This window comes from Lynx rufus, unplaced genomic scaffold, assembly GCF_022079265.1.
Source record: "Lynx rufus isolate CCGP_SWC_20201006 ecotype Redwood Valley unplaced genomic scaffold, mLynRuf1.p SCAF_2, whole genome shotgun sequence".
Taxonomy (NCBI): domain Eukaryota; kingdom Metazoa; phylum Chordata; class Mammalia; order Carnivora; family Felidae; genus Lynx; species Lynx rufus.
This window is the reverse complement of record NW_025814834.1, coordinates 202,884,026-202,908,334: the sequence shown is the minus strand read 5'-3', so window position 1 is coordinate 202,908,334 and position 24,309 is coordinate 202,884,026. Positions and strand designations below refer to the sequence as shown.

The 24,309-nt window shown below is 45.6% G+C and overlaps 2 protein-coding genes across 7 annotated transcripts in view; both read left to right on the top strand.

Annotated features, from left to right (window-relative positions):
• Nucleotides 1–22,507, top strand: part of CEP85 (centrosomal protein 85) — a 31,073-nt gene extending 8,566 nt beyond the window's left edge. The window contains exons 4-15 of one of the 6 annotated variants that reach the window (XM_047083266.1): nt 5,244–5,560; nt 5,831–5,938; nt 6,765–6,898; nt 7,319–7,436; nt 8,532–8,717; nt 12,619–12,771; nt 12,998–13,149; nt 14,290–14,404; nt 15,517–15,567; nt 17,935–18,042; nt 19,168–19,393; nt 19,768–22,507. In XM_047083266.1, coding sequence (XP_046939222.1) covers nt 5,244–5,560; nt 5,831–5,938; nt 6,765–6,898; nt 7,319–7,436; nt 8,532–8,717; nt 12,619–12,771; nt 12,998–13,149; nt 14,290–14,404; nt 15,517–15,567; nt 17,935–18,042; nt 19,168–19,393; nt 19,768–19,928 — 1,829 coding nt within the window. In that variant the 3' untranslated portion in view covers nt 19,929–22,507. The other 5 variants (XM_047083265.1, XM_047083267.1, XM_047083268.1 and 2 more) reach the window with 5 other exon arrangements.
• A 172-nt stretch (nt 22,508–22,679) lies between these two features.
• On the top strand, nt 22,680–24,180 carry SH3BGRL3 (SH3 domain binding glutamate rich protein like 3). The gene is made up of 3 exons (XM_047083272.1): nt 22,680–22,841; nt 23,462–23,629; nt 23,750–24,180. Exons 1-3 carry the CDS (start codon nt 22,794–22,796, stop codon nt 23,813–23,815), a joined length of 282 nt encoding a protein of 93 aa, XP_046939228.1. The 5' UTR covers nt 22,680–22,793; the 3' UTR covers nt 23,816–24,180.
• Nucleotides 24,181–24,309: the final 129 nt, after the last annotated feature.

Below are 24,309 nucleotides of genomic sequence, written 5' to 3'. Positions count from 1 at the left end.
ACCTACTGAGCCAGCCACATGTCCCTGAGTGCTTTCCTTCTTTAATCTGGGCCCATTCGTGCTGTTTCCACCTCCTCTTGCCCTTCCCAGCTATGCTGATCTTATATTTCAAAATCTAGTAAAGTGTATGATAAGACTTTTCTCATCCCTTCCACCCATTACTGATCTCCCTCTCTGCAATCTTGTATCTTTATTGTGCCTGCCATTTTGGGGGCACATAAATTAAGTAATAACTGCCAGACAGTACTTTACAAGAGTTTTTTCTTTTTAGTTAGTTAGTTTGTTTGTTTGTTTATTTAATCTGTATACCCTATGTAGGGCTCAGACTCAAAACCCCTAGCTCAAGAGTCACATGCTCTAGCAACTGAGCCAGCCAGGTGCCCCAAGAGTATTTTATTTTTGCATTTAGATAGTGAGTTCTTAGAGGGCAGAGGACCTCATAATAATAACTAAAAACTATTTATTAAATACTTTGTGATGGATACTATACTAAATTTTTTCTACATTTTTCATTAATGTCTTTAAGAACTCTATGAAATATTTTATTATTTCCATTTTACAGAGGAGAAAGCTGAATTTCAAAGTGTTTAGATGACTTGATTAAAGTCACAAAACTAGTCACTAGTATTTTATCAGATGTCACAGCCACTAGGATGGCTATAATCAAAAACATAATAACAAGTGTTGGTGAGAATCTAAAGAAATTGGAACCTCTATACAGTACTGGTGGGAATGTAAAATGTTATAGCTGCTTTGGAAAGCAGTTTGGCAGATCTTCAAAAAGGTAAACATGGAGTCACCCTATGACTCAACAGTTCCACTCCACCTACCCAAAAGAAATGAAAACACATTTCCACACATAATCTTGTTATAGGAATGTTCATAGCCTTATACATAGTAGCCAAAAAATGGAAACAACCCCAAATGTTTATTAACTGATGAATGGATGAGTAGAATGTAGTATATCCATATAATAGTACATTTTTCTGCAATAAAAAGAAATTAAGTACTAATACATGCTACAAAACGGATGAACTTTTAAAATATTTATGCTAAATAAAGCCAGACACAAAAGGCCACATATTGTATGATTCCATTTATGTGAAATGTCTAGAATAGGCCAATCTATAGAGACAGAAAATAACTTAGTGATTGCCCAAGGCTAGGGAAGTTAGGGGAAATGGAATGTGACTGCAAAAGGATAAGACGTTTCTTTTTGTGGTGATAAAATGTTCAATAATTGATTTTTGTGATGGTTATACACCACTGAATATAGTAAAAACCATTGACTTGTACACTTCAAGTGGATGAATTGAATGGATGTGAGTTATATTTCTGTTTTTTAAATTTTTTAAGTTTATTTATTTTGAGAAAGAGAGCGTGTGTGCCTATACGAGCAGGACAAAGAGAGAGGGAGAGAATCCCAAACAGACTGCACTCTGTCAGCATGGAATCCGATGTGGGCTCGATCCCAGGAACCATGAGATCATGACCTGAGCCAAAATCAAGAGTCGGACACTTAACTGATTTAGCCATCCACGCGCCCCTAGGTTTTGTCTACACGTGCAGTCATGAAACCTTTTTCATTTTGACTAAATAATCTTTTAAAAATCAAACAGTGGTCTAGATACTCTGCCTACTGAATTGACTGACTGTATTTAATTCAGTCACATCGTTACACAGATTGTATGCTTTTTATTCCTTTGGGGAAAAAATATATATATTTCCTCTTGTGCATTCTTAAAAAAAATTTTTTTTTAATGTTTTAATTTATTTTTGAGACAGAGAGAGAGTGTGAGCAGGGGAGGGGCAGAGAGAGAGCAAGACAGAATCCGAAGCGGGCTCCAGGCTCTGAGCTGTCAGCACAGAGCCCGACACGGAGCTCGAACTCAGGAACCGCGAGATCATGGCCTGAGCCGAAGTCAGACACTTAACTGACTGAGCCACCCAGGCACCCCAAAATTATAGTAGCCTTGATGTAGTGACCAAAGCCATTGGTCTAGAAGTTTGTTTGTTTTTGTTTTTTTTTAAAGGATCCAAGGTGTCTTCTCTGCCAAAACAGTTTTGTACAATGGTCTTTATCTTAATTCTTGTTCATTTTGTTTATGAATCTAGCTTGGTTTTGTTTGGAGCCCAGTTGACAAGAACCCTTTTGACTGGTATAAAATATAGTTCATTGTTGCATCTTTTTTTTTTTTTTTTCATTGTTGCATCTTTAAACTAAACAGGCTTGGTTTTGTTTCCACCCCTCATTAAGATGTTTTACCTTGAAGATTCTCAAGGGACTGGTAGAGATATATACTTGAGAACTCAGAGGCTTTCAGCTCTTTGCTAAAGACTGAAATAGTCTCTGGCTTAGTTCAGACTACCTTACTTCATAAACCAGTATGAGATATAGACAGAAATGATCAAGATTTAGCAATAGCTGAGGCATCTGGGTGGCTCAGCCCATTAAGTGTCTGACTCTTGATCTCAGCTCAGATCTTGATCTCTGGGTGGTGAGTTTAAGCCCCACATTGGGCTCTGCGCTGGGCATGAAGCCTACTTAAAAAAAAAAAAAAAAAAAAAAAAAGATTTAGTTATAGGGAAATCTACCCCTTACCAAGAAAGCAGAGTTGTTAGAATTGGGGGAGAGAGGGTGGAGCAGGGCAGTGGGTATTGTTGAGAGGAGAGATTTAGAAATATGAATACCCTTAAAGTGGCCAAAACCCAATGATTCTGAGAACTGTAGACTTTTCTCTCCAAAAAATCACATATCCTATACTTTAAATTTTGAAAGCCTTTGAAAATTGTAGAAGGTAAGTGGCCCTTTTGAAAATAAGTGTTGCTGTTTGTTTCAAAATACAAACCAGACTTAAGGTGTAACTTGACATTTAATACCAGTTTATCAGAATCACAGCAGATTCCTTACTATAAGTAGATAAACCTAGTAGATAAGTGACAAATGATGAAGATTTTACTTTATTCTTTTTATTTTTTTATTTTTTAAAAGTTTGTGTGTTTGTGTGCGTGTGTGAGAGAGAGAGAGCACATATAAGTTGGGGAGGGGCAGAGAGGTTGAGAGAGAGAATCCCAAGCAGGCTCCATATCATCGGTGCAGAACCCAGCATGGGGCTTGATCTCACCATCGTGAGATCATGATCTGAGACGAAATCAAGAGTCAAACACTTAACCAACTGAGCGCCCCAAGATTTTCCTTTGTTCTTTTGTCTGTAGATGAAAACACTCCTAGAAAATTAGGAAAACCATATTCTCCTGGGTCATTTGGTACCTTTCTTCTTGGCTTTGGTTTTGGCATTACTACTTTGGGAGTTGTGGGCTCAAAACTGAATTTGGTGAGTCTTAAGAGTGAGTGGTGCTGTAGATGAAGAATGGAAGGAGGTGTCGCAAAGTTCAGTGTAATAGCAGCCCCTCATATGCTGCAACCTCACTGTCTTCTGTTCCATAATTATACTTTGAGAGCAGAGACCCTTGGTGAGAGTGGATGTTATGATGTTGTTAACAGAGGATTTCAAGTTGGGAGCTTACTATCCTTGGAAGTTTTCATCACTACCAGTCTACCTTATCCTTGTTGACTATTCCTATGTTTATGTTATGGGACATCAAAAACTGTATCCTTTGCCTCTGAAATGTTCTTCTGTCTTGGTCCTGAGAGGCAGACACATTTATCAGAAATAACTGTTGTTGTTTTGATTTGGTTTTTGTTTTGTTTTAGTATGGCTTTTTATATCCCCAAGATCATCTGAGTATGGGAGATTAGATACTTTGCCTTATCCCATACATGATAAGGGATAATTTGGCATGTCCATGTTTTTATTTTTTAAATTTTTTTTTTTTTTTAACGTTTATTTATTTTTGGGACAGAGAGAGACAGAGCATGAACGGGGGAGGGGCAGAGAGAGAGGGAGACACAGAATCGGAAACAGGCTCCGGGCTCTGAGCCATCAGCCCAGAGCCTGACGCGGGGCTCGAACTCACGGACCGCAAGATCGTGACCTGGCTGAAGTCGGACGCTTAACCGACTACGCCACCCAGGCGCCCCAGCATGTCCATGTTTTTAAAGAGCTGCTTACAAACGCATATCAGAAGATGGTAGCCAATCTATAGTAAGGTTATAGTATCTGTCCTCATTAGCTGAGTGTGTTCTGTGTTGGTTGATGGAAAGGAAAAAGAGAAATGAATTAAATTGGTAGTCCATTCTTCTCCATGGTAGATGTGCTTGGTTTGGAAATGAGTACTGGACATAGTTGAAAAAGGAAGACATTTCTATTCCTTGTCCCCTTACTCAGTTTTTTTCCTGGTGAAAGTAACAGGTATGTTTCCTAATATTACTGTCTTGTTGTTTGCTTGCAGTCCATTTCCTTGGCACATTAGTTCTGTGACCCTGTAATCTTTTTCAGAGTAGTACTTGAAAGTTGGAAATAATGTAGAAATGTGAACCTTTTGCAGCGGAGCTAATCAGAGAGTTGTCTCCCAAGACCAATCAAGAGCTAAAGGAAACATAAATCGAATCTAAAGGAAAAGTGAAAAGTCACAGTTAGATACAAACAAGGGGGAAGTGAAAGGCAAAATATAAAATAGAGGATTTCAGTGTGTACCCACTTGAGAGTGCTTACTGTGCTGGAGTGAAACCTGAGAGTTACTAAGAATAACTTCACATATCCAGGCAGTCAGGTCTGGTGCGTGGGAGAGAGAATAGAATCCTGATTCAGATGCTGTACTCCCTGTCCTGGATACAGAGCAGCACTATCCACTGTACCTTTTTCTTTGGATAGTTTAGATTCATTGCTTACCTTTGCTGGGAAGCTTTTGGAAGCCACAGAGGATTCTGGCAGCCCTCCCTTGGAAAGAATATTTTTATTGGATCGGATTATAGCTTGAGAGTTCCCCAACTCCCAGAAGAGTAAGACCTAATCCATTTCCCTTAAGTAAGTGATTTTTTTTTTTAAGTTCAGTTTTAAGCTTTGTTTGTTGACTGGCAAGATTTTTTATTCATATACAAAGGACAGAGTGTAAATTAAAAGTAAAGCTAATGTTGCCTTTGGTTGGTTTACCTTGTGAATGGCATTTGAGATCCTAGAATACATACTTCTAAGTTAGGCTGCCTTGTCTTTCTGCCTGATACTTGTGATAATAGTGTCCACTCTGCCTGGTCTCAGGACAGAGAATGTCTGGTGTGGCAGCCATACTCAAAAAAGTATGCTCCTTCAGTTTTGACTTACGGAAAACTATTCTCTTTGCAGATTTTTGTAGCTCAAGTAGCAGCCCTCCTTTCCAGCCCATCAAAAGCCACATAACCATTCCAACAGCCCATGTGATACCTTCTACTTTGGGGACCTCTCCTGCCAAGCCAAATTCTATACCTTCTGGACCCTCTTCCTCCAAACTCCCTTTATCAGGGCTGGCTGAAGGTGTGGGGATGACAAGAAATGGAGACCTTGGTGCGATGAAACGTTCTCCAGGCCTATCTAGAGATTTCATGTATCTCTGTGGTGCTACCGGAGAAAATGGAATTGAGCAGTCCTGGTTTCCAGCAGTGGGCCATGAAAGAGAAGAAGAGGTGAGGAAGTTTGATATTCCCAGTATGGAGTCTACCCTTAATCAGTCGGCGGTGATGGAGACATTTTATTCAGATCCCCACTACCAAGTCCACTTCCACAACCCAAGAGCCGACACAAACAAGGAGTTATACAAAGTGTTGCCTGAGACCAAGAAGGCACCGGGCAGTGGGGTGGTATGTGAGCGGAATGGACCTCACCCTAACAGCAGTGGAGTGCTCCCTTTGGGACTCCAGCCTGCTCCTGGCTTCTCCAAGCCTATACCCTCTCAGGTATGGCAGCCGAACCCTGACCCTTGGCATCCCCGTGAGCGATCTTGTGAGCTCAGCACGTGTCGACAGCAGCTGGAGTTGATCCGTTTACAGATGGAGCAAATGCAGGTAGAGACCCCTTTCCTTGGATTTCACAGGTTCTGTGCAGATCTTAGAACTATATAGGTTTTGTCCTATAAATTTCGATTCTAAAGAAAACATTTGTAAGAAAAAGAGAAGATGTTTGTAGATAGGAAGTGAAGGCTTGTGAATGCCATGTTGGTGGTCTAATTAAACACCAGATAGGTCCTCCAGAGTAGAGGGTTACAGCAGAAGACCCCAAAAAGTATAACATTAACAATGATCATGTACTGCATACTGTGTACCAGTCACTAGGGCAGGGACTTTCACATACAGAATCTTATTTAAATCTTGTAGCACTTTGATGAGGTAAATGTAAAGATTTTACCAAGTTCTTAGAATAAGTAATCTGTCCAGAGTCACAAAGCTGGTAAGTGGCAGAGCTAGGGTTTAAAACCCATCTCTAAACTCCTGTTTTCCTTCTATTATATCAATTTTGTGTTTAAAAAGATAAAAAAAAGGCCTTGTACTGCTTAAGAGTAGAAAGGAAAGGAAAGAAGCAGGATACATTCTCCTTTCCTGGTTGGTGAGGACATCTTAGCTCCTGGTTTGCCTCTCTTGCCAGATAATGAAAGATAAGTGACCTTTTCTTAGAACCTAGAGCCTTTCTGAGCAGGGAGTGTCCAGTTGGCAGAAGTCTCCCTGGCAGGTTCTTTCCAGTCATGCATCAGAGCTAAAATTATTTCATAAACACTGGGCCTTCTCAGGCTGAGCCAAAGTGAACCTTGACTAGAGACCTAGCTGGGTACTCCTCAGGTGTTTTCAGGTGCTTGTGGGTCAAGGTCAAGCCTCTCTGGGCCTGCTTGTCTTCCAGCTTCAGAATGGAGCCGTCTGCCACCATCCCGCTGCTTTTGCTCCTCCACTGCCCACATTAGAACCAGCACAATGGATCAGCATCTTGAACAGTAATGAACACCTTCTGAAGGAAAAGGAGCTCCTCATTGACAAGTAAGAGGGCAAGGGGTGCCCTAAGATCAGCCTCTGCTCTCCCAGCCCCCATTGATGGCACCTAATGAGGTCTTCCCAAGGATAGCACATCCCCCTCTGTTTGGGTCTACACCTTGCCTCTTGGTAGAGCTAGGTTGATAAGCACCGAGTCCTTTATCTGACTAATGTGATAGGCCAATTGTGTGTCCTCAGGGGCTCTGGAAGTGCCTGTAGGGGGCAGCCAGTTCTTTGCAACTGATCTTTCCTTATTTCCCAAGTCAGTTTTTATTTTCTCTTCTTCCTTCAGTAAAACAATACTGCCCATAATGCAAGGCCTTTGTTTTATATACTATGAATTGTACTCAACTAAGGAAGGTGGGGGCTCATATTGCAAGTAGGTTAGTGTCAGGACCCTGGACCTCATTCTGCTGGCTTTTGCAGGCAAAGGAAGCACATTTCTCAGCTGGAGCAGAAAGTACGAGAGAGTGAACTACAAGTCCACAGTGCCCTTTTGGGCCGCCCTGCCCCCTTCGGGGATGTCTGCTTGCTGAGGCTGCAGGTAAGCATTGGCAGCCAGAATGGTATTCTGATTGTCATAACTCAGTATCTTCCCTTTGCTTCGTACTGTTAGGTATCCAGGAGATAGAAAAGGGATCAAGTGATGTAAAATGTCCTTGCCCTCAAAGCAAGGACAAAGCAAAGCCCTCAAAGAGTAGACATCCTAATTATAAAGCATCCCCTGTTCTGCCTTTGTGGGGGCAGAAAAGATTTAAGGGTAAAATCAGGTATGCCTTGGTGTCAGGACATACTTGGGAGAAGAGGAAGGCAGAGCAAGGTACATAGTAAGGTTCTAGAGTTGGGTGATGTTCTAAGTCTTAATCTCCCAGACTTTAGCCAAATGGAGGGGGAGGCAGAGGTAACGGGATTTACAGCCATTCTCGTTTTTATTCTTCCATGTCTAGAAGCAGCTAAAGGAAGCCATGTTTTCACTAATGGCAATGGCTCCTAAAAAAAAATCTTGCTTTGTTGACTAAGCTGCTTCTGCAATATGAGCTTTTGAGTGATGGGTATTAGGCAGATTATAGTACTGGCTTTGCCACCTAGTGGACCTATTAAGATTGTGTTCTATGTTATGGCATCAGAATGTTAGAGTGAGAAGGGCCCTTATGTAAAATCTAGTTCAGTCCTCTAATTTGCTGATGAAAATATTGAGGCTCAAGAAAGAGGAAGAATTTTTGCCTAAGGTCATGTAGAAAATAGAGGAGGACCAGGCCTTGAGCACAGGTCTTCTGAGATCTTATCCTGTGTTCCTTCCATTTTACTACTAGCACCTCAGGTGTTGCTTTAAGGCAGTGATTCTGAAATTTGAGTGTGCATCAGAATCACCTGGAGGGCTTGTTAAGACACAGATTATTGGGCCCTATCCCCAGAGTTTCTGATTTGGTGGGCTGGGAGTTGGGCTCAAGAATTTGTATCTCTGACAAATTCCCAGGTGATGCTGAAGGTGTTAGTCCTAGAACCACACAGTGAGAAGCACTACTTAAAGAAATTCTTAGAGGAAGATAATATTTGACCACAAAGAATACTGAGGATAAGTAAAGTACATGGGGCTGTAAGGGTAAGGAACAGTCACATATCAAGAATCTTTATGCAGGAATTGCAGCGAGAGAACACTTTCTTACGTGCGCAGTTTGCACAGAAGACAGAAGCCCTAAGCAAAGAAAAGATGGAGCTTGAAAAGAAACTCTCTGCTTCAGAAGTTGAAATCCAGCTCATCAGAGAATCACTCAAAGTGGCATTGCAGAAGCACTCAGAGGAGGGGAAGAAACAGGAAGAAAGGGTGAGCTAAGGAGCTGGTAGCTCTCTAATTCACAAAGGAGTTGGCAGTCAGCCCTCTCCTGTCAAACCCTAAGCTGTTTCTGGCCCCCATTCTTGGAACTAGGAGGAGCCAACTGGGTGAGATCTTACACTGACTTTTCATGCAGGACTGGTCTACTGGAAATGGCACCTCTCCTTTTTGCTTATCTCCACAAAAGTACCACAGACAAAGTCCCTCACTACCCCAGCTGGCTTGGGTAGAAAACCAGCCTGGGCAGTCATACCAGATGGTACTGTTGCAAGTGTTTAAACACCTGTGGTAAATTTATATCATTCAGCCTGGTTTTTCCTTATTCTGCCTAAAAAGTAGAGAAGAATTCCATGTGTGCAGCCAGTTTGGGAATTTTTACATTTGTGCTAGTGCTCTTAGAATTGCCTTAGAGTGGGGCGCCTGGGTGCCTGGCTCAGTTCGTTAAGCATCCAGCTCTTGATTTCAGCTCAGGTCATGATCTCATGGTTCATGAGATCAAGCCCTGTGTTGTTGGGCTCTGTGCTGACAGCACAGAGCCAACTTGGGATTCATCCTCCCCCTCCCCCTTCCCCTCCCCTCCCCCTCCCCCCCTCCCCTCCCCTCCTTGTGTTCTCTCTGTGTCTCAAAATAAATAAACATTAAAAAACAAAACAAAGAATTGCCTTAGGCCAAGATTGGTCATCATAGAAGGAGCCAATTTAAACTCTTTGCTTCTGTTCACAGCTTGCTCTAATGCAGATGTTCTTGGGGGACCAGTTTAATAATGTTTAGTTCTGGACCACTTGCATCAAAATCAACCAGATCAGTGCTTCTTAAACTTTAATGCGCCTAAGAATCACTGGGTGATCTTGTTTAAAATACAGATCCAGGGGCGCCTGGGTGGCTCAGTTGGTTGAGCGTCTGACTTCGGCTCAGGTCGTGATCTCCCAGTCTGTGGGTTTGAGCCTCACTTCGGGCTCTGTGCTGACAGCTTGCTCAGAGCCTGGAGCCTGCTTCTGATTCTGTGTCTCCCTCTCTCTCTGTCCCTCCCCCGCTCATGTGCGCTCTCTCTCTCTCTCTCTCTCTCTCTCTCTCTGTCAAAAATAAATAAACATTAAAATTTAAAAAAATAAAAATAAAATAAAATACAGATCCAGATTTAGTAATTCTGGGGTGGGGTGTGCCTAGGATCTTGCATTTTTAACAAGTTCCCAGGTGATGTTGGTGCCACTGGTATAGCAAGGATTAGAGGCTTGTTAAAAAAAACTTTTAATCAAAATACGTGTATCCAAGTTGAAATAATAAAATACCAATATGTTTATAATAAATATTAGTAGCTCTGTGCCCAGCTCCACTCCACAAAGATTTCTACCCTTAACTCTTCTTTTCTCTGTATTTCTGAGTATATTCCTGAGATTTTTGCTCGTTTTGTCTCATGGATGCAATATCTTCTCTCTCTGATAATACTGATTATAATTTTGGCATGTCTACATCTGCTTATAGTATTGTTTCTTGTTTTTTTCAGAACCTTTTATTTTGTTTTGGTGTCTTTCATGTCAGAGGCTTAGTGATCCTTGAATGAATGGGCACTTCTGTTTAAGAATGAAGTATTTAGGGGCGCCTGGGTGGCGCAGTCGGTTAAGCGTCCGACTTCAGCCAGGTCACGATCTTGCGGTCCGTGAGTTCGAGCCCCGCGTCGGGCTCTGGGCTGATGATGGCCCAGAGCCTGGAGCCTGCTTCCGATTCTGTGTCTCCCTCTCTCTTTGCCCCTCCCCTGTTCATGCTCTGTCTCTCTCTGTCCCAAAAATAAATAAACGTTGAAAAAAAAAAATTAAGAATGAAGTATTTAAAAACTGGGTAGAAGCTCTAGCTTCGTGATAGTTGACTGGTGGAGTTCACTATAGGATGATTAGACTTGGACTACCTTCTCTCTCGAGGACCCTCAAATATTAGTATCTGAGTATCTTACCTCACTCTCTCCAGAAAAGAATCTTCAGCCTCCTGCCTAGTTGTGAGGCTAGGGACAGGAATGCTTTTGGCTTTTAGGATCTCAATACTGAGAAGGAGATTAGGCTTAGAGTCCCACAGTTCTCTATATAGATTTTTACTTATACTTCCTTGCAACCCAGCGCTGCACGCTCTGCTGTGACTGATATTCTTGAGTCTGGAATCTCTCTGATTTCTCTGGAGGATAAATCTGCAGTCTCCTATTGGGGAAACTTAGGGTGAAAATGGTATCCAGCTAACCTGTATATAGACTTCCAATGAGTGCCCTATTTTTCAGATCTGTGGCTGATACCTGCCTCAGATGTACCTGGTGCTTTGAGTTGAGAAGTACTGGGAGGGTGTGAAGGGCACATTGTTCTCCAAATTGTCTGTAATGCCCACTGTGGTTATAACTCTTTGAGTAATTTATCCCCTGTCCACTTTCATCTTCTGTAAACACGTTGAAATCTCTCATATACTTTTATCTCTTTCTCTATTAGCTTTTTAAAATTAGTACTCTAATTTCCTTCCTGTCATTTGAGAGATGTTTTAGAAGAAGAGATAAAGGTCTTTGGGTAATCCACCATTTTTTTAAATTCAGAGTTGGTTATCAGCATTTTCAATAAGTTTCCCAGCTGAGTCTGATGCATATTAAAATGTGAGACTCACTGGTTTAGAGCTTGAAAGGATAGAGATTATACCTGGGATAAAGCCTTTGGCTGATTTTCAGGGATCCACTCTTAGTACTTTCTTACCTTTGGATTAAATTAGGTCTGTGTCTCCTTTTGACATCAGTAGATATGCCTTACTTTTTCTCTACTTTCTCTAGCATCCTTTTTTCATAAGCCAAAGAAAAAACCATAATAGTGGAGAAAAAGTGTACATTCAGCAAATCTTGGTTGAGTGCCCACTTTGTGCCAATCACTGAGCTATGGCTTTTATGTGTGGGGGCTATAATAATAAGCAAAATGGACACAGCTCCTCCTTTCAAGAAGTTTACAGTCTCATTAGCCCTTCCAGATGATTGCTTAGCTTTAAATCACATGTTCTGTTCAGGGAAGAAAGCATTACCTATTTCACTGGAACAGACCAGACCACTATGAATAACAAAGATGCTCATATTGTTTGGCAAATCCTAAGAGTATAGAAGTTTTTTCCCAGAACCCCAGGACAAAAACCAGATGGATTCTTTATTACAGGCATACCTTGTTTTATTGTGCTTCACTTTATCGTGTGTCTCAAATACTGCATTTTTTACAAATTGAAGATTTGTGGCAACCCTGCCTTGATAAAAATCTTTTGGTGCCATTTTTCCAACAGCATTTGCTTATTTCATGTCTCTGTGTTATATTTTGGTAATTCTTGCAGTATTTCAAACTTTCTCATTATGATTATGTTTGTTTTAGTGACCTGTGATCTGTGATTAAGACTTGCTGAAAGCTCAGATGATGATCAGCATATTTTAGCAATAAAGTATATTTTAATTAAGACATGTACATTGTTTTTTAGACACAATGCTATTGCACACCTCATAGACTACAGTGTAGTGTAAACATAACTTTTATGTGAACTAGGAAACCAAAAAATTCACTTGACATGTTTTATTGTGATACTCACTTTATTGCAGTGGTCTGGAACCAAACCTGCAGTGTCACCCAGGTATGCCTGTATGTAGAAGTGCTACCAGTTTTTAAAAACTCCCCAAGGAGCCCTTCTTCCCTACCCTTGATTGGAACGTTCAGGTGTGTTAACTCTGCGGTTTATGCCCTAATTTCAAATGGCAAAATTTGAACAGCTCCCTGTCTTCATTGTAGTAGAACGACATTTACAGCTCTAAGGGCAGAGACCATGATCATTTCAGAAAAAAAGGTGATGTTCAGAGTCCTAGAGGAGTCAGTGGAGACAGATTCTTGACTTCTTTCCTTAGGTCAAGGGTCGTGATAAACATATCAATAATTTGAAAAAGAAATGTCAGAAGGAATCAGAGCAGAACCGGGAGAAGCAGCAGCGTATTGAGACCTTGGAGCGTTACCTGGCTGACCTGCCCACCCTGGAAGATCATCAGAAGCAGAGCCAGCAGGTAGCAGCAATGTCTGGGCATACCTGGGGCTAGCAAGGAGTGGCCAAGCAGGGGGACTTCCTCAGCCTCTGCTGTATGCAGTTACCCTGTGGCTTCCTAAAGGAAAAACCCAAAGGAGTCAAGTCCAGACTCACATCTGTCCAATTTGCAATTGGACTGCTCATTTTTTTGAGATACGCAGTATTCCTTGGCTTATTGACCGTAAGTATGGGATCCTGTCTCTCAGCTTAAGGATTCTGAATTGAAGAGTACAGAGCTGCAGGAGAGAGTAACCGAGCTGGAGAGTTTGCTGGAGGAAACCCAGGCAGCCTGCAGAGAGAAGGAGGGTCAACTGGAAAGCCTGAGACAGAGAGGAGCAGAATTCTCCAGTAGACATAGGTAAATAAATACCCTTGTGTAGTTGAAGAAAGGAGTGGAGAGTTAGGTCTATCCTACTTACTACCTGTGTGACTTAGAGCAAATCACTTTACTTTTCTGAGCTTTGTTTCTTTGGAATATGAATAATAGGATAGCTGCTTATGGGCAAGGAATAGGTCTTTGAGATGGAGAGTGGAGGGTGTAGTAGTGCAGTGGGGGTTTGTCATTATATCCTTTGGAAGGTCCAACCCAGTGCCTGGCATAATAATAATAATAATAATAATAATAATAATGGATAGTAATCCTTGAGTATGTATGTGTTGAGCGAAGGGAACTACTTTATATACTGGGAAATTAGTTAACTGTATATTTGCAAAAGCAGATCCTGATGTTAAGGGTGGAGGGTGGGGGGTGATCTACATGTTGAACCTTGTAAGCTAAAGGCTACTAGGAACATCTGTTTCTCTTCAGCCCTAGGGATTGTTCTCGATTGCCACAACAGGTTCTAAGAACAAAACAAGATGCCATAATGTATTCTCAGGGTATTTTGAGAGCCTCTTCCATATCAGTTGCAGTTTCTGAAAATGTGATGGCTGTGTTTCGACAGCCTCTTGGACCAAATCCAGTTTCTAATGGGATGGATTGGATTTCTCATCCCAAATTCAACCATAGTGACCCTGTTGTTTGTCTCAGCAGATGAGCCATAATGAAAGTGATTGTGGGGATCCATTGGAGGAGACCTTCGGTTGGAGTCAGAAGAGAGGTTGGGGTCAAAGTTGACCCTGCCCCAGACTATGTGTGCCAAGAAAAAAAGATTTTGTTTTCCAAAATTTCTACAGTATACATGTATGACTTTTATAATCTAAATACATGTGATGAGTGTTTATTTTTAAATATCAAAACAAATATAAAAGAGCATTGGGCAGGTAGAGAATTGGTGGAAGAGTGGATAGATGCTGGCCTCTAGGGAAGAGAACTAACATACGCTAGGCAACTTGTGTGTGGTACACCCTATGTTACAACAGACCTAACACGTTATCCCCAGATATGGCTTGGAAGGGCCTGAGTGTCTTACCCCAAACGTACAATAAATAATAGAATCAGGAGTCAAAGCCACATCTGCCTGACTTCAAAATTCTTAAAGAGGCCACTGTCTTTCAGCCTGCAAGATAAGCAGTGTGTGGAGGAGGCCAGTGGAGAAGGTCCAGCCCAACAGGGAGAAGGTCCAAAAGTGGAAATGGAGTCCTGGCAGAAAGAATGTGATTCCCTCCGAAAGGTGACTGAGTGTGTCCAGGCTGTAATAGAGGGCAGGCTGAGAAGGAAGAGAAGATTGTGTACTGGGAAGGAACCATGAATTTCTGGCCCTGGGCCACCTAAGATGCATTACCCAGAACTTTCCTCTCTTTTCTGAGAAGTCACCCCTGCATAATAAGTTTGCATTTTAGATATTTATTCTTACAACAGGCAAGCAGAATTAGGAGAGGATATGCTTTTGAACATCCAAACTAGATGCTCCAAAATGGTACATTGATGCTTGGTGCACTTCATTCATGGCTTAGGCCCCACACAGAACCTCTTGCATTGGGCAGAGTTCTAACTGGCAAAGTGGCCCTAATTTAGCAGAGAAGAAAGTCCAAACCTATTAGTGAGGCTGATAGGTAGGTTAAAAAAAAAAAAAAAGACCCAGAGGGGCACCTGGGTGGCTCAGTTGTTTAAGTGTCCGACTCTTGATCTCAGTTCAGGTCATGATCTTTCAGCTCATCAGATTGAGCCCTGCTTGTGCTCTGTGCTGACAGCACAGAGCCTGCTTGGGATTCTCTCTCTATCCCCCCGCTCTCTGCCCCTCCCCTACTTGCTCTCTCAAAATAAATAAATATACCCCAGAAATGGTTCAGAGAATACCTGAGGTCTCAAAGGACAGGAAATGGCCTATTCGTGGTCTCTCCTTGAACAGCCTTGTGACCAAAGCTATAAATAATAGCATTCATCACAGCTCTGGATAGGCCAGACTTCATTAAACTGAATTTTTGGTCCTGTCCTCTACTAAAGAACTAAAATGTACACTGGTTATATATAAAGTTTATTCTACTGGCCCACAGTTATCCGAGTGAATTCCCCACTTCCTCCCAGTAGTGGTCATAGTCCACATTACATTCCTGTTTAAACCTCTTTGTGAGTAGAGTACAGAAGTGTGAAGCTAGCTAGCTAGGATAGGGAATCTGGGTTTTTTTCTGTAAGTAGAGCTAAATTGCTTTCACCCTGGTTTCACTATTGATTGGCTATAGCCACAGTGGCACTAATAGACCATAGATCCTGATGTAGCCTCTTGCCCTCTGACCTTACCATCAGCCTGTGCTTATAGCCTTCCTTGATAACTTTGCCTTTCAGATTGTGGAGAAGCAACAACAGAAGATGGATCAGCTGCGTTCACAAGTACAGGTGAGCTGGTGTCCTTATGACACGGTGAGCAGGACTTGATGGAATCTCTAGAATTCGACCAACTCTATATTCTGTGTCATACAATTTGCTCAGTGTTAGGAGTATAGCAAGAATGAGACCCAATCAGTGCTTTTAGCCTACAATCTTGTGGGGAAGAGGTTTTAGCACAGTATTATGAGAACAATGTCCTTGCTGCTTTGGGGGAGCATAGAAGAGTCAGTGAGAGCAGGGCAGGTTAAGGAAGGGTTTCTGGAGATCATGAGCCTGGAACAAGGAGGAAAAGTTAGCTAGGCAAAGAAGAGCTGAATACTTTGGTTTTAGAATTCCAGATAGAAGGAATAGCACACGGAGCGCTTGGGTGGCTCGTTCGGTTAAGAGTCCAACTTAATTTTGGCTCAGGTCATGATCTCACAGTTCGTGGGCTCAATCCCTACATCGGGCTCCATACTGACAGTGCGAATAGAATGTAATTTAGGCGTGAGGTAGTCAGATTTGCAACTCAGGCTTGAGTGTGGAAAGATTGGCACTTGGAGAGAAACAAGGCTGGAGGCTGGTGGATTATTGCAGAAATCCTGGTGAGAGATGATGAAGGAACCTGGCAGCATAGCAAGGAGAAGAAGCTGTGAGGAACAGATTCAAGTGAATTTTAGGAAGTGGAATTAAGAGGAATCTGTGACTGACAAGATGTAGGGGGTTAGAGAATAAGGAAAAACTAAAGACAACTCCTGGTTTCTATTTTGGGCCAGAGTAGGGAGGTGTCCTTAATTGGGTTCTCCAAAAAACCCTAGGTAAAGCAGGTGCACTCAGGTTCTCTTTGGACTCCAAAAGAGGTTTTCTCATCAAAACTGTGAAATGCACTCACTCTGAGAGCAGCTCAAAGCTGCAGTCCTGCCTTTGCCATCATGTAGTTTGGGCTACGTCTGTCTAGTTCCCCTATTTCAAGTCCTATAAGAAGATAGTCAAGCCTAGTGAGTGTTTATATCCATTTAAAATCTCAGGTTCCTAGTAGAGCTTTTAATGTGTCTCAGATACATACTCTGAAACCCTCAGCTCTCAAAAAGGTTGGAAAAGCCCAACTTTTTTTAAATATATATATATTTTTTAAATATTTTATTTATATTTAAGAGAGAGTGCGTGAGTGGGAGAGGGACAGAGAGATGGAGAGATAATCTGAAGCAGGTGCCAGGCTCTGAGTTGTCAGCACAGAGCCCAATGCAGGGTTCAAACTCACGAGCTGCAAGATCATGACCTGAGCCAAAGTGAGATGCTCAACCAACTGAGCCACCCAGGCGCCCCAAAAAAGCCCCACCTTTTACATTTACCCATGATGAAACTTCTCAGGCAAATTAAAATATCAGATGAATTTGCTGGAATCAAGTAGATTGAAAACTGTCACCTTGGGTATTTCATGGTGATGAGATGTTCTCCTTTGGCAGTTTTTTATTAATACAAAATGGGAAAATTCAGAAAATTTTTAAATACTTTATTCAAATAAGTTTCAAAATTGGGGGAGGGGAGTTGGAATGAATAGAATGAGGCAAAAAATAACAAACATAAATACCTCCCTCTCCCTGACCCTGACCATCCCTACACACACACTCTCTCTCTCCCTCCCTCTCCCCCTCTCCCTCCTAACTAGATTAGGTGACTGTGGGAGCACTCCTACCCCTTATCTCTGTCAGAAGCATTTAATACACAGTATTCTCAAGGGCTTTGGCTGTGGGCTCCTCAAAGACTGGTATTGTTTGGTATTCTTTTCAGTATCCTCAGTGCCTGTCACAGTGTTCAGTAAGTATTGAACTCAACTGAATAGGCATTTCTTGCCCTCAAGAAAGTTATGGAGAGGGGGGGGAACCATGTGCACTGCCAACAAGTGTACTCATGAGCCATGATGGAAGTATGAGTAGCAGGGCGAGAGTAGGATTAATAGAATCTGATTTGCGGATTAAGGAAGGCTCAGGTGGGCCTTGAAGGTTTCCTGGGTTATAGAGCAGAAGAGTAGCCTAGACAAAGGGGAAGGAGAGTGAGCAAGTTTGGAGCTGGAGCCTTTGGGAATGAAGGCTGTGCAGTCATTTGATGTGGCTGGAGTAGAGGCTGTGTGGAAGGTGAAAAGAGATGTGGCTAGAAAAGTAGGTAAGGGCCAGACTAGTCTGGAATGCCCTGCTGAGGAGCTGACCTCTAATTGGTCAGCAACTATAGGAGGGTTTCAAAGGGAAGTAGCAGATCAGGGCTTTTCTAAGATAATCTCTAAGCCGTGTATGGGTGGGGTGGGGCTTTACTATGTAGTCCAGGCCAGAGGTGACATGGTCTAAACCAGATTTGTTACTCCTCATATGCAATCCTACCACTCCTTGCCCTGGGATTCAGAGCCTAGAGCAGGAGGTGGCTCAGGAAGAAGGAGCAAGCCAGGCCCTGAAAGAGGAGGCCCAGCGGAGGGAGACAGCCCTGCAGCAGCTTCGCACAGCCGTGAAAGAGGTGAGCAGCAGCATCTGGGCCTCGTGGTACTGCCTCCACAAGCCTGATTTCTCAGTGTACCTTCCCCATCCCTACTCCCACAAGAGCCCTCATGTTTGAGAGGTCCCTGCTGAACAACTGTTTTTGACAGAAGAATGGAAAGGGACGCCGCATCATCCTTTCTGTTAAAGGTCGTAATCCCATCTTAGGCCACATTTACCCAGGAATGTGTTTTGGATGCAAGAAGTCAGTCTCTCTCCCTTTGTTTTCCTTTAGCCACAGGTTTGTGGGGTTGGGGAGGAAGGGTTCAAGAAGACTGAGAGCTCGGTGGTCCTCATGGAGTATACAGAGCTGTCAGCAAGGGGTGACCAAGTTCACTGACCTAGGAAGGAGTCTCTCAGAGCTGGGATTGTCACATGGCCCAGTGTACGTGAAAGGCTGGGACTGGAGGAAGAACTCTATTCAGTGTTTTTAAAACAGAATAGAGGGAGGGAGGGGAAAATGGGTTAAGCTGTTCAGGGAGAGAGAGAGAAGGAGACACAGACATACATGAATAGCTGGTCTTTGTAGAAAAGCCTGATTCTACTGAGGTGAAGGTGTAAAAATGCAAGCAGGGCACATTCCAGTGCTGTGTCCTCCAGGTTCCTAGCTCCCTCAGGCCCCCACCCAGTGGCCACTAGCTGTATTGTTGTCTTTCTTGCCCCCTTTATTCCTCTGACACACTCTGATCAGGCTGGCTGGTGGCCACTTTTGTCAGGGTGGCAGGGAGAGATTGAAACCAGTGTCTCCTCAGATTTCACAGTTCACGTTAAGCCTCCTCTAATAGCCTGGTTAACAGAGTTGGCTGAGGGACTGCCTTCAGATAGAGTTCCGAGGGGCGGGAGTATCTTCTCTGGTTCCTGAACAGAAACCTGGAGGCTGATGACTCAGAGTCTGCTGGGGAAGACTCCAGTACTGGAACCCTATGGGCCTGACCTACCTGCAGGAGAACTTAGGCCCAGTTTTGGGAATAGGGGGAGTGCTAAGCCTGTTGGTAGTGGTGGGGAGGGGTCAATATCCCCTGTGACTCGTGTATTCACGTACATGTATAAATAGTCTGCCCTTCCCTGGGCTTGGGTTAATGTGTTTGCCCATCTGTCGGCTCAGCTTTCAGTACAGAACCAGGACCTGATCGAGAAGAATCTGACACTCCAGGAACACCTGCGTCAAGCCCAACCAGGGTCTCCATCTTCACCAGATACAGCCCAGCTGGCATTTGAACTGCACCAGGAGTTGGCCAGTTGCCTTCAAGATCTGCAGGCTGTCTGTAGCATTGTGACCCAGAGGGCCCAGGGCCATGACCCCAATCTCTCCCTGCTCCTGGGCATTCACTGTGAGTCCTCAGGCCAGTCTGGGACACAGGAGAGAGTGGCTTTCATTCTTCTGTCACCCCCATCCAATTTTCCCATCCTTTGTGTGATCAAGGCTCTGTAGACCTGGTCACTGCCCCTGGGAGTTTATGTGTTTTGCAAAGTAGATACTCAGTAAATCTGTTTTGGAAGCAGTCATCCTTATGGGTACTTGAATGCGGGACAAACAGAAAATGGCCCTTAGCAAGTTTTCAGCCCACTATCCCCATCTGCTTTTTTAAAAACATGTGTTTTAAGACCATGGGTCTCAAAGTACTGCGTATCCATACCACCCCCTCCATTGAAAGCATCTCCTAACTGACTCACTAACATTCTCTTGAAATGCTCTTCTCCCCAGCTGCACAGCACCCAGGGATTCAACTAGATTTGCAGAAGCCAGATGTGATCAGGAGGAAACTAGAAGAGGTTCAACAGCTGCGCCGTGACATCGAGGACTTAAGGACCACCATGTCAGACAGATATGCCCAGGATATGGGAGAAAACTGTGTCACTCAGTGAGGAATGCTGGGGGTGGCATAGACTCCGTTCCCCCAGGGAAGATCTGGTCTGCTGAGAGCCCAGTCTTGCAGGTCCTGCCCTGACAATCTCTTGCCTCCTATTTGCTGCTATTCCCAGAGAGAAGGGATGGAGGGGGGTAAGAACCTGCATCTGGGGCCAAGGGCTGATTAAGGAACTGTGCCTGCCCTGCCCCACACTGGCTTTGCCTTGTTGGATTGCATTTGTCCTGTCATACTGATTTACCCTTTGAGGGTGAGTTACTAATTAACTTTTGCAGGTTAACTGATAAGTCCTCACAGACTGTTCCCAGCCCCAGGCTGACGTCAAAGGTAAACAGGCTGCTCACTTCCCTTTTCCGTCCTCTGGATGGATCCACGTTCATTCCCACTCCATACTTTGGTCCTGCTGATGTCCACTGGAAAGGCTGAGTACCAGTCACAGTGGCCATGTGAGAATTCTCAGACCAGTCGGCTAGCCTGCCTGGGATCTAAGTTGGCTTTCGGGGTATTCTTTGGCCTGGTCCCACTGCTGCTTCCTCAGGACTCTTGTTCTCACAGATGCCTCAGGGTGATCTGTTTATTAGCAAAGCACCCACTAGAATTGGCCTAGGGATTGTATCCAGGTCTCCTTAATCTGAGCTGTCATGCCATTTTACAGGATACCCCATTCTCCAGCTGCTCTGTCCCATGGGGCCCTGGCCATGTGGTTAGCACAGCTCCCTTCTCCTTTGTTCTCAGGCCATCCAGGTAGCCCCCTTGTAAACTCTTCTCTATGGTTCTGGGTTTGGGCAGGATTTTCCCTCATATTGCCACAGGGCAACTGTCAAGTTACTCACCTCCTCCTCCTGGGGCTGAGGCCAGAGCCCAGTCCTGATTTGTGCCTCTCTTTTGTTTAGGGGCAGGGTCCTTTCCCTTTATTGCTCTGGGGCCCCTTTGAAAGTTCAGAGTACCCGGTATAGCTTGGCTCTAAGTTCTAGCTTTCTGTATTTGCTGGGTTTTGTTTCTCTGGGGCCTTTGGGGACCCTGTGCTTTTTATTTTCTCTTGCCTTCTCATGTATGGAGCATCTCAGAACACAATTGTTTGTATCCGGTTGTTGGGCTGGCCCCAGGCCTCCTCTAGATCTGGAGCCAGGCCAAGCCAAGGCTTTGTAAGGGTATGGAGGAGCACTGAGCAGTTCAGAAGCCAGCCACTGAGTTTGTTGCTAAGCTTTGAGCTGTCAGAGAAGCATCCTGGACCTCATTCTTGGGTCTGAATGAGACTCGTTAAGTGTTTTTACAATTTTGTGTCTTATTTATGGAGTGATGTATCCCTTCCATTCAGAGCAGCCCCACCCAGCCATCCCCTCAGCCTCTGGGCTCCTTCCTGCCTCCTAAAAGCAGAGCTGCCTGGTTGGTCTCCACCCTGTGTTGGGAGCCCAGCCACCATGCTCACGGGTATTTTTCCTCAAAGTTTATAAGCAGTTATTTATATGAATCCTTGTTATGTCAACTGGTTTGTATTGCCTATTTTGATTACAAAATAAAATATTTAACAAACTCCTCAGTTTTCTATCACCATTATCACCATCCCTTACTCCACCCCTCATTTTGCCTTATTGGAACCAAGGCCCGGGTGTTTAGCCAAGTTCCCCAGACAGCAGCAAGGAGGGACCTTTGGCAGGTCCAGCCTCTCATCTGTGTTTCTACCACTTCCGCTCCTCTGGTGTTCTCTATGGGGACAAATAAGATCTCTTCTGACACTACTTTCTATTGGGTGAAGCTGCCCTGAGTCATTGAGCAAGTCTGTCGTTGGAAAGAGTTTCAGTAAGTCTCTGAGAGGAAGTCTGCTTCTAGGTTGCTGTGAGGAAGTGGCTTCCCTGGAGCCAGGCAGGGCCCTGTTTGCCTCACGGAGCTAAGGTGGTCTTTCTGGGCTGCTATTTGAGCCCTGGGGTGGGGTGGGGGCCTGTGAGGGCAGTCCTGGCCAACCCCAGACAGACAGCTGAGCCCAATTTGGGCTGATGAGTCTCTCAACCCCCTGGATTTTTTCTGGGAGCAGGAGCAGCTTTAGAATGCCATCTGGGGTTGGAGTTGAGCTAGGGCCACCCTGAGACCAGCTGTGGATCTTGAACAAGGGCGGGCCGGGCTCCCCGGAGTCCCGACCAACTGCTGCCTCCACCCGTTCTAGAGCTAGCAAACTCTTACCTTGGCCTCCATCTGGTGCCTTGAGGGTGTGGCCCTGTCTCCGGCCACCACCCTTCCTTGTCTAGACTTGCCTGAGTAGAGAGGAACTTGTGGGGAAATCTCCCTGCAGGGGCTGTCCCTGCTTTGGTGTGCTATGGGGTTAGCCATGTATGAGTGTCACCCGGGGACTGTGGGAAGGGGTCCCTTGGAGCAAGATTCCCTAGCCAAGGAACTGTAGGTTTCAAAACAGCCCAAGCCTTCAAAGCTCCAGCTGCGCCGTGCTATCGTGGCACTGAGGGTGGGTAGCTGGGTGCAGCAAACCCGGGCGACGCTGAAAAGGCCTTTGCCAAGCCGTCACCCAGGCCCTCCCTGGCCTTTCCGGCCACCAGCCCCCTCCCCCCACCTCACGCTGAACCCCCAGATCAGGGAAGGCGCGGGAGGGGACGGCCTCGCGCAGCACTGGGGTCCTCGGCGCGCCCCGTCACTGAGGGGGAGGGGAGGGGGCAGCGGCGCGCGGGGCGGGGTCGCGCAGGCTCCGCCCCGGCCGCACGCCTGCCCGCGCCGCCCATTGGTCCTGAGAGCGGTGACTCGCGGGCAGAGCAGGAAGGAAACCGCTCCCGAGCGCGGCGGCGTCGTCTCCAGGCCGAGCGGCTGCCGCTACAGCCAGCCATCCGTCCGCTTGTCGGCTTGCCAGTCCACCCGCAGCATGAGCGGCCTGCGCGTCTACAGCACGTCGGTCACCGGCTCCCGCGAAGTGAGTGCACGCCCCGGGTGAAAGCTTGGGCGGCGGAGCCCGGGCGCTACGGCCCGGCGCCGGAGACCCGCCCCCAGGGCGGAGCGGGGGGCGAGAAGGTGCGGGGCTCGGCCTCCTGGGTCGAGTCCCAACGCGGGCCCCGAGTCTGTGCCTTGAACTCCTCCGTTGGGCATCCTGGATCCTTAGCAGCCCCAGGACGAGCTGCCCGCGCCCATCCCATCTCTCAGACACGCACTCTCTGCAACCCCCCTGCGACCCCGATCACGTCCTGATCGTGCTCTTCCTCTCCCCCACTTTGTGTGTACCTAGGCAGGGGTGGCCCCTTAACCTGCCTCCACCAAGGCCTGCCCTGCCTTCCCCTCGCTGAGTTCCTGGTTCTCTCCACTCTGAACTTTATCCCACTTCCCTTCGTTCTGACTCCCCTCCGCATGGTGGTCCCTCTTCTCATCCTGCCCCGCTGCAAACCTGACTCATCCTCCTAACTCCCTAGTGGCCAGAACCCTCGCCCAGGGTGTGGAGGGACACAAAAACTACTGGCCACAGTCCCTGTCTTTCTGCCCAGGTTTCCCCCGTAAATCCTCCAGCCTGCTCACTAACCCCTGACCGCCCTCTACCCCCAGATCAAGTCCCAGCAGAGCGAGGTGACCCGCATCCTGGATGGGAAGCGCATCCAGTACCAGCTAGTGGACATCTCCCAGGACAACGCCCTGCGGGATGAGATGCGAGCCTTGGCGGGCAACCCCAAGGCCACCCCACCCCAGATTGTCAACGGGGACCAGTATTGTGGGGTATGAACCCCGGGGGTTGGGAGTGGGGAAGTGTAGGACTTCTGCTGACTCAGAAGTCAGTCAGACCTGGGACAAAACACCAGCACTCAGGTTGACCATCTCTCCCCTCCCCTCGCCTAGGACTATGAGCTTTTCGTGGAGGCTGTGGAACAAAATACACTGCAGGAGTTCCTGAAACTGGCCTGAGCCCACTGGACTCCATCACCACGTCCCCCCGCAGCCACCGCCGGCCATGAAGGACCTTGTGACCAACTCCCTGTCATTCCTAGCCTTCCGACCTTAGAATCTCTCCCCGCAACCCAAGCCCCCCTCCTCCCCCTCTCTAATTTAGCCCCCTCTTCTCCATTCAAAGGCAACATTCCTTACCCACTAGTCTCAGAAATTGTCTTAAGCAACAGCCCAAGTGCTGGCTGTTGTCAGCCAGGCCCTGAGGCTGCCACCCTGCCTGGCACTGGCTGATGGGCACCTTTGTGGGTTCCATTAGCCAGGGCTCTGCCAAAGGCCCCGCATTCCTTGTCCCCTAGAGACAATTAAATGTCCCATTCCACTGACACCGTGTCTGTTTGATATGGCCTGAGTCCTTGGTCTGAGCAAGGCTGGTAGATGGGATTGTCTGAGGCCGTGGTCCCACGGGCAGGTCGGTCGGGCCGTCTCCTGTGTGGCACCTCTGTGTATGATCG